Source organism: Mchenga conophoros, linkage group LG3 (genome assembly GCF_057382185.1).
Source record: "Mchenga conophoros isolate Kocher_MC1m ecotype Shallow Benthic linkage group LG3, M_conophoros_male_GT1.1, whole genome shotgun sequence".
NCBI classification, from domain to species: domain Eukaryota; kingdom Metazoa; phylum Chordata; class Actinopteri; order Cichliformes; family Cichlidae; genus Mchenga; species Mchenga conophoros.
In genome coordinates this window covers 46,047,553-46,062,518 of record NC_140528.1, presented here as the reverse complement: position 1 = coordinate 46,062,518, position 14,966 = coordinate 46,047,553, and the positions used below count along the sequence as shown (strand labels likewise).

At 43.0% G+C, this 14,966-nt stretch overlaps 2 protein-coding genes across 2 annotated transcripts; both read right to left on the bottom strand.

The window, feature by feature from the left end:
- Nucleotides 1–8,665: 8,665 nt before the first annotated feature.
- On the bottom strand, nt 8,666–12,106 carry LOC146579003 (uncharacterized). Its single transcript, XM_085267874.1, has 3 exons — nt 12,094–12,106; nt 11,919–11,983; nt 8,666–9,574 (listed from the first exon to the last, which is right to left on the bottom strand). Exons 1-3 carry the CDS (start codon nt 12,104–12,106, stop codon nt 8,666–8,668), a joined length of 987 nt encoding a protein of 328 aa, XP_085124000.1.
- Nucleotides 12,107–13,522: 1,416 nt separating this feature from the next.
- On the bottom strand, nt 13,523–14,404 carry LOC146579002 (uncharacterized). Its single transcript, XM_085267873.1, has one exon. It carries the CDS (start codon nt 14,402–14,404, stop codon nt 13,523–13,525), a length of 882 nt encoding a protein of 293 aa, XP_085123999.1.
- Between the last annotated feature and the right edge of the window lie 562 nt (nt 14,405–14,966).

The window sequence follows — 14,966 nt, the reverse complement described above, 5'->3', positions numbered from 1 at the left end:
CCTTCTTTTTCAGGACCTCTGCAATTTGACTGGGCATGCTCTCAATCAACTTCTGGGCCAAATCCTGACTGATAGCAACCCATTCTGTCATAATCACTTCTTTGAGTTTATCAGAATTAGTGGGTTTTTGTTTGTCCACCCGCCTCTTGAGGATTGACCACAAGTTCTCAATGGGATTAAGATCTGGGGAGTTTCCAGCCCATGGACCCAAAATTTCAACGTTTTGTTCCACGAGCCACTTAGTTATCACCTTTGCCTTATGGCACGGTGCTCCACCGTGCTGGAAAATGTATTTTTCTTCACCAAACTGTTGTTGGATTGTTGGAAGAAGTTGCTGTTGGAGGGTGTTTTGGTACCATTCTTTATTCATGGCTGTGCTTTTGTGCAAAATTGTGAGTGAGCCCACTTCCTTGGATGAGAAGCAACCCCACATAGAATGGTCTCAGGATATTTTACTGTTGGCATGACACAGGACTGATGGTAGCGCTCACCTTTTCTTCTCCGGACAAGCCTTTTTCCAGATACCCCAAGCCATCGGAAAGAGGCTTCATCGGAGAATATGTGTCATGATCCTGGGTCATGTATACCCAGCATTGTTAGTTTTTGTGTGTTTTGTATTTTGTTCTTTATGTTCCTTATTTGATTTCCCCTTGTGACTTTACCCCTTCTGTGTATCTGTGAGCCCTCGTCTCCCCTCCTTGTGTTTTATTCCATGTTTCCTCAGCCCGTTATGTCTGTGCTGTCCCAGTGTTCTCTACTCCCCTCCTGTCTGCACCTCTGTGTACTTCCTGTTTTACTTTGACAGTCTCCCGTCAGTGTTGTGTTTACTCCTGCCGTGTCTCGTTATGATTATCAGTGTCACCTGTGTTCCCCGTGTGCTCCCACTTCCCTCGTTAACCCTCTGTGTATTTATTAGGGGTGCAACGATACACAAAATTCACGGTTCGGTTCGGTTCGATACTTTGGTGTCACGGTTCGATATTTTTTCGATACAAAAAAAATGTTCATGCCCTTGTAATTTGTCATTTATTAAAATTATAAATATATATTTTAACTCAAAAGTACAGTTTTTAAATTTAACCCTAACTGTTGTGCGTGTTTGACAGCGAATGCGCACTTGCGGACCACTTATGTGCAGCCCTGGTTATTTAGCTCGTCATATTGCAGCCACAGAAATTCTTTTGTCCATGAAACCATAAAGCTGCACTTTCTTTTTGCCTTATATTCTGATTTGTCATAACTTCTCCGTTTTGTGGTAAGCTTTTCTTTGGCTGTCACTTCTTCACCCTGACCTGTCTTATTTGGCTCAGCAGAACTAAAATATATATGCTGCTGGTTTTACACACGCACTCACATAAGCTCAGCGATTCTCTGCGCAATCAACCTCTCACATGTTTAAGCTTGCTGCGGGAGATTTCACTTGTCATGTTTGCATAGTAAGCTAACGATTAATAAGACGATGTCAGAGGAATTGGTGCACAAATTATCATCACTCACAGATCAGTGCTGTCGCTCTCTATACACAGTTCGCACGATTGCAAAGTGAAAGCAAAAAAACAAGCGCAAATTCAAACGTGACTTCAATATGTCACATATTGACAGTGGCTCACCGATGCCAATGACATAATTACCCAGCTACATTTCTGAAAGAATGCAAAAGCATTGACATATATTTTTCCTTCCTACAATAGCCCGACGGGCAGGGCAGAGATAGATTTTGGTAGCCCGACTGAAATAATCGCTAGCCCTGGGACGTCGGGCTAGCGATATTGCGAGCCCTGTATCTGATTGAAGAATCACTCATCTTTGGAAAAGAGAGTTTATTACAGAGAAATGTCTCTTTCCAAAATAAAAGCTATACTATCCGCTTCTTCTGGGCTATATTCTCAGCAGCATATTAAACATATAAGGAGAATCATGTGCTAACAGCTGTCTAAATGACTCGGCTAAAGTTAGTAGCATGCTTGCTTGTTTTTTTTCTGCTTCCACTTGTCTTTGCACTAGGATGATGTCGGCGTAAATGTGCAGTCATATTCGTTGTGTTCCCACTAGTGCTTTCAGGTTAATCTCGTTGAAATGACCTTAAAGCCACAACACGGCAAATCTCCGTTAACGAGCTACCGCCGATCGCCCCGTGCGTGGGGCTAGACGGCCAACACGTTAACGAGCTAACTGCGCTAACACACTAGTTCCCACCCATGTAATTGAGCATTGCATGGCACATCCAACATACTGTTTTACTTTAGTCCATGACTCGCTTACCTTCAGGGTCATACGTCACATGAAAACCAAAATAATTCCAAATGCCAGATCTGAATGAGGGTGGGGGAGGTCCATGTTGCAAGGAGAGCTTAACTTCTGTCTCGCTAGCTTGCCCTGCGCTCTTCCTTCTGACGATGCTGTCTGTGTTGAGTGCTCAGTGAATCTGCATTCGACTACTCCGCCTAGGCTGCACTGTCGAGCCTAGGCGGAGTAGTCGAACGCAGATTCACTGAGCGCTCAACACAGACAGCATCGTCAGAAGGAAAGTTGATAAAATAAATTACAAATGTTGTATTGTTCGATACATATGCGTACCGAACCGAAAGCACTGTATCGAACGGTTCAATATCGATACGAATATCGTTGCACCCCTAGTATTTATGTCCGTGTCTCTCTCAGTTCTGTGTTGTGTTCTCCCTCATTCATGGCTGTGTGTTTCTCTGTGTAATACTTTATAGTGTCCCAGTTTAGTTTGTATGGCTTTGCTCTCCAGAAATAAAGCTTTGAGTTCATTCCTGCCTCCGTGAGTTTGCGAGTGGGTCCTCATCCTGCCTGCACGCTTTATCACAATATGACTTTGCCCCAGTCCTCAGACATAATGATCTCCAGCCTTGTGCTCATCAACATTCTCACCTGAGTTAACAAGACGATTACTGAAATGGTCTCAGCAGGTCCTTTAATGACAGAAATAAAAAGCAGTGGAAAGGGATGTTTTGGGATTAAGTTAATTTTCATGGCAAAGAAGGACTATGCAATTCATCTGATCACTGGATCATTCTGGAGTATATGCAAATCGCTATTATAAAAACTTAAGCAGCAACTTTTCAAATTTCCAATATTTATGTAATTCTCAACACTTTTGACCATGACTGTATGCCCAGGCTTCTAGCATCTTGCACCCTGCTGTTATGTGCTGGACAGCCAATACTCCAAATCACATCTAAACACAAACTACTGGTTTTCATGCACTGTGGGGTGAAACCCTGAAAATTTGACTGGACATTATTTTGAATTTTCCCCCATTAAACCAGAGTTTAAAAAAAAAAAATTATTAAATTGAATTGAGTTTGTTCATACTGTAAGATTACTTTGATTATAAAGAAAATGGTAATAAGGTACATGAATTATTTAAAGGCTGGATGGTTTAAAAGGTTATAAAACAGGTTATTTTAAAACTGCATTCCTCTTGTTTGCTTTGTCCATTTAACACATTAATTCAATAATGTCATGGCATCATACTAAATAGAGTAGTGTTGGCTTGCCATTGAAGATTCATAGTTTACAAAATAAGAATTTAAAATTTATAAGACCAAAATCATAAGCTTTTTTGTTGTTAATTAAAGACCTTTCAATTCATTAGCGCTTTGACTTATTAAGTCAATTTTTTTTTAACAAAATGCAAAAGTAGGAGAAAAAGGTGCAAAGTAGACATCTATTTTTTTTGTTTTTACATTACCTTAAAGGCAACTCAAATAGACACGGTCTATTTTAATTAATTATTTGTTTTCAGTAGTGACCCTGGTGTTACGTTTCGGTGTGTCAGTGTTTTGTTTTGGCGTGACTGTTATGTGTTTCCTGTTTTACTTTGAAAGTCTGTGTTATTTTAGTGTTCAGTTTACGTTTCCTTGTCTCGTCAGGTCTGATTTGCCCCAGCTGTGTTTCCCTCCTGTCGTCCATTCCCTAATTGCTCCTTCTATGTATTTAAGCCCTGTGTTTCTGTATGTCATGGTCGCGATCTCCCCCCCCCCGTTGTAAATAGTTTGGCGCCTTGTGGTGTGTTGTAAATAAATATCATTTTGCTTTAAGGAAAATAGTGGTTGATACTTTCGTTTTGGGATGATTTGTGGAAGCCCGTATTAGTTTTTTTCTCGTGTGTTGTTGCCTTATTTTTATTTTCCTGCGTTGCACCCCGGTTGCCTAGGCCGGGGTGTAACATATGGGGGCTCGTCCGGGATCGCTGAGGGGTCCGAGGGCCGCTTCAGCCGTCCGCCGTCGCTGGAGGGTCCGGGATCGCTGGTGGGTCCGAAGGGGAGACAGCTTCGGCCTTCTGTCTTCGCTGGGGGGTCCGAGGACCGCTTCAGCCTTCATCCGCCTTCGCTGGAGGATCCGAGGGACCGCTCCAGCCTTCGTTTGTCTTTGCTGGAGGGTCCGTGGGACCGCTCCACACTTCATCCGCCTTCGCTGGAGGGTCCGTGGGACCGCTCCAGCCTTCATCCGCCTCTGCTGGAGGGTCCGGGGAACCGCTCCAGCCTTCGTCGTCTGCTGGAGGGTCCGAGGGACTGCTCCAGCCTCTATCCGCCTTCGCTGGAGGGTCCGAGGCACCACTCCAGCCTTCGTCGTCTGCTGGAGGGTCCGAGGGCCGGTCCAGCCTTCATCCGCCTTCGCTGGAGGGTCCGGGGAACCGCTCCAGCCTTCGTCGTCTGCTGGAGGGTCAGTGGGACCGCTCCAGCCTTCATCAGCTTCGTCTGCCTTCGCTTCAGCTGTCCGTCTCCGCTGGAGGGTCCGAGGGACCGCTCCAGCCTTCGTCGTCTGCTGGAGGGTCAGTGGGACCGCTCCAGCCTTCATCAGCTTCGTCTGCCTTCGCTGAGGGGAGGGTCCGTGGGACCGCCCCAGCCTTTGTCGTCGCTGGAGGGTCTGTGGGACCGCTCCAGCCTTCATCCGCCTTCGCTGGAGGGTCCGAGGGACCGCTCCAGCCTTCGTCGTCTGCTGGAGGGTCAGTGGGACCGCTCCAGCCTTCATCATCTTCGTCTGCCTTCGCTTCAGCTGTCCGTCTCCGCTGGAGGGTCCGAGGGACCGCTCCAGCCTTCGTCGTCTGCTGGAGGGTCAGTGGGACCGCTCCAGCCTTCATCAGCTTCGTCTGCCTTCGCTGAGGGGAGGGTCCGTGGGACCGCCCCAGCCTTTGTCGTCGCTGGAGGGTCCGTGGGACCGCTCCAGCCTTCATCCGCCTTCGCTGGAGGGTCCGAGGGACCGCTCCAGCCTTCGTCGTCTGCTGGAGGGTCAGTGGGACCGCTCCAGCCTTCATTCGCCTTCGCTGAAGGGTCCGAGGGACCACTCCAGCCTTCATCCGCCTTTGCTAGATGGTCCGTGGGACCGCTCCATCCTTCGTCGTCTGCTGGAGGGTCGGTGGGGCCGCTCCAGCCGTCATCAGCTTCGTCTGCCTTCGCTTCAGCCGTCCGTCTCCGCTGGAGGGTCCGAGGGACCGCTCCAGCCTTCATCCGCCTTCGCTGGAGGGTCAGTGGGACCGCTCCAGCCTTCATCAGCTTCGTCTGCCTTCGCTGAGGGGAGGGTCCGTGGGACCGCCCCAGCCTTTGTCGTCGCTGGAGGGTCCGTGGGACCGCTCCAGCCTTCATCCGCCTTCGCTGGAGGGTCCGTGGGACTGCTCCAGCCTTCGTCGTCTGCTGGAGGGTCAGTGGGACCGCTCCAGCCTTCATTCGCCTTCGCTGAAGGGTCCGAGGGACCACTCCAGCCTTCATCCGCCTTTGCTAGATGGTCCGTGGGACCGCTCCATCCTTCGTCGTCTGCTGGAGGGTCGGTGGGGCCGCTCCAGCCGTCATCAGCTTCGTCTGCCTTCGCTTCAGCCGTCCGTCTCCGCTGGAGGGTCCGAGGGACCGCTCCAGCCTTCATCCGCCTTCGCTGGAGGGTCAGTGGGACCGCTCCAGCCTTCATCAGCTTCGTCTGCCTTCGCTGAGGGGAGGGTCCGTGGGACCGCCCCAGCCTTTGTCGTCGCTGGAGGGTCCGTGGGACCGCTCCAGCCTTCATCCGCCTTCGCTGGAGGGTCCGTGGGACTGCTCCAGCCTTCGTCGTCTGCTGGAGGGTCAGTGGGACCGCTCCAGCCTTCATCGGCTTCGTCTGTCTGGATCAAACTTTTCACTTGGTGTTAAATGTTTGATTTTTGGTTGGGGGGAACTGTTACGTTTCGGTGTTGTCAGTGTGTTGTTAAAAAAAAACAACAGACTGACAACACCGAAACGTAACACCTGGCTTCAGTGACACAAGTTAGTTGAACTGAACCATGATGATCTTTATTAATAGGCCAATAAAGAAATAATAATCAAAATAACCAAACTCACCCTTTATACTTAGTTGAATAATTTTTCAATCGTATTAGAGGCGCACAAAAACTTTTAAAGTAACAGAAGCTAATCAAATCAATCAAGATGATAGAAATGTAATATTAATCACTTATCTGAATCCTCCTTTAGCTTCCTTGAATGCCAAAACTTTTCAGAGCTAAATTCAGAAACATCCACCTTCATCCATATGATCACTATGACCCAAGGAGAAGTGAATGTTGAGATAATGTTCTTTTGCATGAATCAGCTGATTCTCAGAGGGTTAGGTCAAAGCTCCTTTCCAATTTGATTATTGAAATGAACATGACATTGTTTAGGCCACAATCAATAGGTTTACTCTTCATGAGAACTATATGGAAATGTTTTAATAATGGATCCACGTGGATAATGGAGGGGGGACACAGGCAGCTGTAGCCATTTGCTGTCCCAAGCCAACTGGAGTGACCAAACTGGACTTCTTGGTTGTGTTTTTCATATAGGTACCTTTTGGAACATTTTGATGGGATTAACTGACAAATAATATATTGAGTTTTCTGTCACAGATCTTTCAGGAAGTTCATTCTTCAGTTTTGGTCGGCAAAACTGTACTTGTTGGCTTCTGGAACTACTTAAACTGCACCTTTGTAGCTCAGGAAATTTTCTGGATCAAGCTTGTTAACCAAGTGAGCAACTATTAGATAGCTTACACCCCATCTTTTAATCCAAATATGGTCACATTTGAGAACATCAGCAACAGCCACAACGTCAATGATCCACAAACCAGTTAGTTGTGTCATGGTGATTACCAGTGTTGGGAAGTAACGGAATACATGTACGGCCGTTATGTATTTAAAATACAAAATATGAGTAACTGTATTCCGTTACAGTTACCGTTTAAAAAGGTGGTATTTAGAATACAGTTACTTTGTTGAAATAAATGGATTACACTGCGGTACTTTCCTGCTTCATATTGTCACGGATCAGGACAGTTTGGATTTAGTTTGTTCTGTTGCTCCAGGCGGCAGAGTTACGGTTGCCATGGTTACAGGGTGACACTCTCTCTCTGCGTGTTTTCTGGGTGAGAGAGTGCCTTTTTGTTGTTGTTGTGCTAAGCTAATAGGCAGATTGCTACAGGCATAGCCCTAAAGAATGTAGCATCATAGACAGTGTAGTCCGTGTTGCAGGGAGAATGGACTGCCATACACGTTATGTTTCTGTGAGCAAGAGGAGGGAGAAAAAGGAGAGTGGAAAAGTACGAGCTGTCACCAAGCAGAAACGGTGTTTTCTGTAATCTGTAATGGAATACATTTTAAAAGTAACCTTTCCAACACTGGTGATTACATCCATCTTTATTGTAGTATATGGATACAGCAAAGATCCATAGACTTCAGTACAAATGTGTACTGTTTATAGGTATTAACAAGTCTGTACAGCTAAGCTGTCAAATTTTCTCAATTTACGCAACTATTATACATCATCTAAAACCATCAAAACCAACTCCCACCTATGCGTATTTGTAGTAAATTTTTAACTAATATTAGTAATACAACAATATTGGAAATAAATGCTACTACTAATAAATAGAATAGCATAGACTAACCCTTTAATGTTGCTGTAAATACACAACAAAATGTTGGATGCTCAATGCCAACTGTGCAGGAATCAAATATAAATAGTAAGACAGCAGAATAGATTTTTTAAAAAAAACACGCGAAATATATACAATCAAGAAGAATTTATAAAAAAACAAACAAACAAACAATAGCAAAGCACACATCGGACTTGGTTTGAATTTAGAGGCTGTATGTGAGTGGCCTGAGTGTGTGGGGTGATACTGTTGACAGTCTGAATGGTCTTGGGGAAGACGCTGTTAGTGAGGCGCCAACCGGGAGCAGCCGGTCAAACAGGTGGTAGGCAGGGTAGAGATGACCTGTGATAGCAGTGATTTTTCTGATACAGGAGGATCTGTTGATGGTCTCCAGGAGTAGCAGTGAACAGCCAGTTATTTTGGCGGACAGTGTTAATTACCTGCTGTGTAGCCTTCCTGTTCTCAGTGGTGGCCCCTGTGTACCAAACATGAAGTAGAAGCTTTTTCCTCAGCACAAGATAGAAGTGCAGCAACTGCTGGGATGTCTTTACCAAGGTGTCAAGATGAGATCAGTGGAGATGTGGCTGCCCAGAAACCTGAAGGTGGAGGCAAATTTTACCCGTTCCTCATTTATAATCAGGTAGAAGTGGACCTAAAGTCCATTATGAGTTGTGTTGTTTGAAGGACATTAAGCTTCAGGCTATTTTCTGAGCACCAGCAGGACAACTTCTCTGCCTCTGCCCACAGCACAGGGCGGAGGCCCCTATCCTGAATTTTTTTTTTTCCTACAACATGACAGTTTTCCTACTTTGTGCAAATACAGCAGAGGAAGAACCAGACGGCTGGGTACACTCAACCAAACAGATGATTCCATCAAAGTGCATGAGTCTTTGTTAGCAATCAATGACATATTTCTTATCACATAACAAATCATCAACCCAAAAAATCTCAGCAGGAGCACTGCTGTTATCACCATGATCATGTGGAAAGCCTTGAGCTTTGATTGGTCAACATGCTCCTTGTTGTGGCCCACATCCCCTGGTCTTGGAAGATTGAGAACATGAAGAACAGATAGGCAGCAAAAAACAACAATCACCATGCAGACACCCAAGTAGGACAGAAGTAGCATATTTGAAAATTGATACCCAAACAATAAATGTATCCCCAACCATGCAACACACTGCAGCCACGCACAAACAGCACAGATGTTTCTAATCCTGACACCATGTGATTGGCGCAGATGCATATAGGTGATGGGGTGAACAACAGCCAGGTAGCGCTCCAGACAGGTCAGGACATGAAACAAAGTCTCTACAGGAAGAAGGATGGTAAACATATACATTCCAACATAAATCATTGTTATCTTATTGGTATAAACACCCAGGGTGTAGAAGACTGATCCAAAAGCTCCAAAACTCTCCACCCACATCATGTTGTAGGTGAAGAAGTTGGAGTTGGTCGTTGTTGCCCCTGCATGTGCAGATTTCTGACGCCACTGTTGGAAGCCCATGTAGAGGATGAAGATGTAGAGTGGAAGGAAGAGGAGGATGGTCATGGAGGTGTAGATGGTGTAGAAAACTTTGCTGACTTTTGAATCCTGGCATATTGACTCAAACGAGTTAACGGAGGAATTTAAGGATGAGAGAGAGGAGGAAGTGTTGATGAACATGACCTATGGAAGACAGCAAAGGAAAAAAACAGTAACATATGGAATAATTTATTGTTGTTTAGAAAACACAGTAAAGTTTTGCATATGCTGACAATGGTCGTGTTTTTAACCAAGCCAGCATCTGTGCTCCTGCAAGAACAATTCATAGAAATGAATTTTTAACATTTTTTAGTTTGTACTGTTTCCTTTGGGGATTTGTCTTTCACACTATCGTGTTTTGACAGTAGCCCAGTAGCGGCTACCTGAGAGAAAAGTCTTCATATATGAGGATGAAAGACGAGGCTGAATAATAATACTAAAACATATTAATAATAACGAAGAAAGAAGTCACCTCTTAACCTCTTAAGATGCTTCAGGTTATTCGCAACTGAAGTTATGACTAAGCTTCAGGTTTGATTTTAACTAACATCTACATCTTTCTTGTAGATGTTACCTTTTGAAAATTTTTCCCTTTTGAAACATTCATACTTTCTAATCATATATTTTTCTAGTTTGAAGTTTTTAGAATGTTTCATTTTTGGAAGAGTTTTTAACAAAAAAAAACTGCGTGGACGAAAAGTCTAAGACCTTATGTCAAATGTCACATCTTTTAGATTTCATGCAACTTAGCATGTGGCTAAAATAAAACCCATTCCTAGCCCAATAGATGGTTCAACAAGGCTGTGGTAGTTGTTAAACAGTATATCAAATGTAATATTAAATGCTTTAAATACCTTAAAAGAACGAGGGTTCTTTGCATGTTAGAAAACTATAATATGGGTTTTGTGTATAAAACTAAATGCATTAATGATGCATACTCACATTCAATAATATTATTGTAGAAGTGTTGGAATTATTTTTATTTTTTTCTGTTAGAGCACCGGTCTCCAAACTTTTTTGCGCCACGGACCGGTTATGCCCGACAATATTTTCACAGACCGGCCTTTAAGGTGTCGCGGATAAATACAACAAAATAAAACTAGTACTGGTGCCGAATAAAAGAAGATTTATTCATAACACACGTGAAAAGACCCAGGAAAACAGAGTTAATGATACAAACGATAACAAAATAACGCTGAAAACCGATAAAAACCCTGAAAACCATACATTTCACACCTGAGCCTCTACTCTCGCGGCCTCGGTACCAAACGACTCACAGACCGGTACCGGTCCGAGGCCCGGGGGTTGGGGACCGCTGTGTTAGAGTACTTTTTGAGCTGTACATCTGTTTTGTGCAGCTTTGAGTTTTCTCTGTACTACGTACAATTTAAGGTTCCTTGAGGAAACTGTTGATGTGATATAAATTGAATTCAAATTGATTTGAGTCTAGTCAGCTAAAAATCAACTTTGTTTCAGCAAATTTAATCAGTTAGTAAAGAAATTATATTAATATTTTATAACATATTACTTCATTTCTTCAGTGTCTATCGCAGCTGAATCACAAAATTAGAAAATAACCTCGCTTTACGGCCTCGGACTGAGGGTGGTAAATTTAAATTTAAATGTAAACATAAATACTATAAATATGCTATATGTGTTTTTATTGTCTGTGTCAGTTTGCTCTAATAGCATATTATAGTATGTTGCCATTCGTGTTGGCTGTATTATAGGTTTGTGTATTCTCTTTAGTACATTGAGAGCATTGAGAGCAAATAAAAAATGAAGGTATGTGTCACACACTTGGTCAATAAATCTGATTCTGATTTTGACAAGATTCCCAACAACACCACTGGCTAACATGCAGCTTCAAAACACGACGGCAGGACATGTTTTACATGTTGTACCTCTCTCCTGAACTCCACCATATATTTTACTAACAAGCTATAGATTAATCCACTGATGCACCAGATGCATCTTTCATGATATGTGTCAAGTTGTTGTTGGATGCTTTCCTATTTCTTAAGAACTTGACTTTAAGAAACTGTTGTACCTTTTAGGTCTGCCACGTCCTCTTTTGTCTGTCCACTTGTCCACAATTTTTTTCACATTTCTAAAAACACACTACACATCACGTTAAAATATAACACTACTTTTTGGATCCTTTGGGAATAACCTCGTTGGTGTAACAGTGCTATTTTAAATGGTGTCATCTTTGGTGGTTTTCATAGATTCAAAGGTAAAAAAAAAAAAAAAAAGTACCTAGATTGGTTCTTTTGTAAGTTCTATGTTAAGTCTAGACAAATATATCCTGTGAGTCAGGTGCCTTTTTATGCTTGAATGATTCATAGTTGAGTATTAATTGGCTCTTACAAAATAAAACCTAAATTGAAACCAACATATATGAAGAATATATAATTTTGAACAATAGTATTTGTTGAATACTAATTTCAAATTAATCAACCTCCTAAAAATCTCTAAAGCTACTCACCTGAATCTCCATGTAGCTCAGCCAGCTGCTTCCTTTAATGCCAACAAGTGTCGTCTTCAGCACAGCTGAACCAGAAAGAATCCACACACGCTCTAACACGCATTACATGATATTCAAAACTGTTGATTAGGTCACTGCTGGTGTTTTGCATATCAGGACTGGACACCTGCCTTACAGTCACAGTTCATCGTGTATATCTTAATATAATATACAGCAATACAATATCATTTAAAACATTGACTGGTCGCATTGTTGTGATTACCTTTGTGACTTAAGAAAAGATTGGTTGTATTGGACTAGTCAGATTCTCAAAGGCTTGACTCAGATTTTTTTCTTTCTGAGTCATCTGGATACTGCAGAGATGCTGTGGCGTATTTGATATTGACCGGTGTCCTTGCAGAAGCTGTTGTCACCAATTCCTATCTGCTAGTTACTCCACTAACCAGAGCCACTGAACTGGAATTCATGATTGTGTTTTCCATATTTGTGCCTGGTGGGAAAAAAAACAAAACATTAAATTGCTTGCTATAATACATCCAACTTTTTGGTACAGAGCCACGGAAAGTTCATGTTGTGCACTGGGGAAAAGGTTTATTTGGTGGCTTTTTAACAATATTTAGTCTACATCTTAGTGGATCGTCCATTTTTCTGCCTCAGCAGATAGCCCACAATCCAGCCTGTGCTCCAAATATTTTCACATTTGGTTTGAAAACACAAGACGGCCGCAGAAAAGACTTTGATTTAGAGTCCAGAAACAAATGTGGTGGCTACATTAATCTTTATTACAGTGTATGGCAGCGGTGGGAAGCTCTAGTCACCGAGAGCCGGTATCATGCAGCTTTTAGATATATCCTTGATCCAACACAGCTGATTTAAATGACTAAATTACCTCCTCGACATGTCTTGTATTTCTCCAGAGGCCTGGTAATAAACTAATCATTTGATTCAGGTGTGTTGACCCAGGGTGATATCTAAAATCTGCAGGACACCGGCCCTTGTGGCCTGGAGTTACCCACCCTTGGTTCATGGGTACAGCTAACATGTGCAGAATTCAGCGCAGACAGTTCACAGGTAATAATGCTAACTTGCACAACAATCGCATGTATCTGAATGCACAATTATTATTGAGAAGGAATAAAACTCTCTATGAACAGTTAGTTACTAAACACCTCTGACCAAGTAAACGAACATATTAGTGGAAAGTACAGTACAAGTAATAAATGTAATAGCACTGTTGGGTTTTTGTAAGTACTTTAACTTTATTGTAGGGTATTTACGTTACAATATAAGGCCTCTTTTCTTTTATCAAACCACCCTAATCCTACAAACACTTACCGATCTACAAATAAAACCACCTTTCAATGCTTAAAATCACTGCACAGTACAAGAATTACATTTATTAACATAAGCAGACATCCTCTGAGCAAAAACGTTACCACCACGAAATTCACTCCAGTTTTGAAAGCTGAAACCTTAACCATTAATTACTTACCTAATGAGTATACAGTCTTTCAGGCTTGTTATAATTCATAAAATTCTAATAGTTTAAAATCTAATCAATCCATAAAACTCTTGAGTCCTCTGACTCTCTATCCTGATCCAGTTTACTTCACACAACATAGTTTTTTTGCTCTGTGCAGAAACAGCAGAGGAAGAACCAGACTGCTGGGGACAGATAGCAAGTTTGCTACTTCCCACATCACACATAAAACTTTCATGTCCATCAGTGATAATTGTTCTATGCCAGAACAAATCAGAATGCCAGCAGATTTCAGCAGCAGTGCTCCCATAATGACCACGATCATGTGGAAAGCTCGTTGCTTTGACTGATCAATACGTTCACTGTTTTGACGCACCTCCCCCGGTCCTCGGCGAATCAGAACATGGAGAACAGACAAACAGCAGAAAATAATGACCACTAAGCTGATACCTGAAAATGCTAGTTGTAGTTTGACCGATTCCTCAACAGACTGAATTATCCCGTACCATCCAATGTTCTGCACCCAAACACACACAGTGATGATGTTTCTTATCTTGACCCCGTGTGTTTCCCGTAGACGCATGTAGGTGATGGGGTGAACAACAGCCAGATAGCGCTCCACACAGGTCAGCATGTGAAACACAGTCTGTCCAGGAAAACTATTTTCAAACAAGCGCCCCCCAGTAGACTTGATTATCATCCTGTTGGTAAAAGTGCCCACAGTACAGAGAAGTGTTCCAAAAACAACAAACAGCTCCACAATAATCATGTTGTATGTGAAAAAGTCAGAGTGGCTCATTGTCGTCCCTGCAGGTGCATTGTGCCGATGCCTCCAACGCTGAAAGCCCGTGTAGAATATGAAGATGTAGAGTGGAAAGAGGAAGAAGGTGTTTGCGATGGTGAAACTGGTGAAAAGGGCCATGCCTGCTGTGGGACATTCGGATGAAGTGGAGGAGCTTAAAAGGCCGGAGACATCACTGAGAGCTGAGGAAGAGTTGATGAACATGGTCTGTTGAAGACGCCAAGAATAAATATGTTTGATCATTTAATACTTTCCAGCAGTTTCAACGTGCAACACTATATCACTTATTCTGATGATGTTCATGTTTGTAACTGATCCTTACAAAATCATTAATTCTCCTGAAAGAAACACTCAACAATAATATGTTCTTGTCAGTGCTGCGTTTAATTAGTGCCATTTCCTACAACTTCAAATTTTCACATATATCACCTGGATCGGCCTACCTGATCTGTTATTGGACTTTTGTGCTGATCCTAGCCTGTCCATAGTAAACACCGTAAGGGTGTTCATGTGGCACTAGGATACTGTAGACTGCACAAAGAAGGGGCTGCAGTGTGCTCGGTAAGCCTGCAGGGCTCTGGACATAGCGGACAGGTACTGGCAAGCCAAGCACAGTGTAGTTGTGGCAAAACTGAAACAAACACGAAACGTTTTGCACCAAAGGAACCTGCATTTATTTTTCTACGAAGGTTTAAACTTTGAGAGTGTTTAAACATGAGACAAAAGTGTGAAAATGTTCAACCCTGTCTGAGAAAAGTGTATAAAG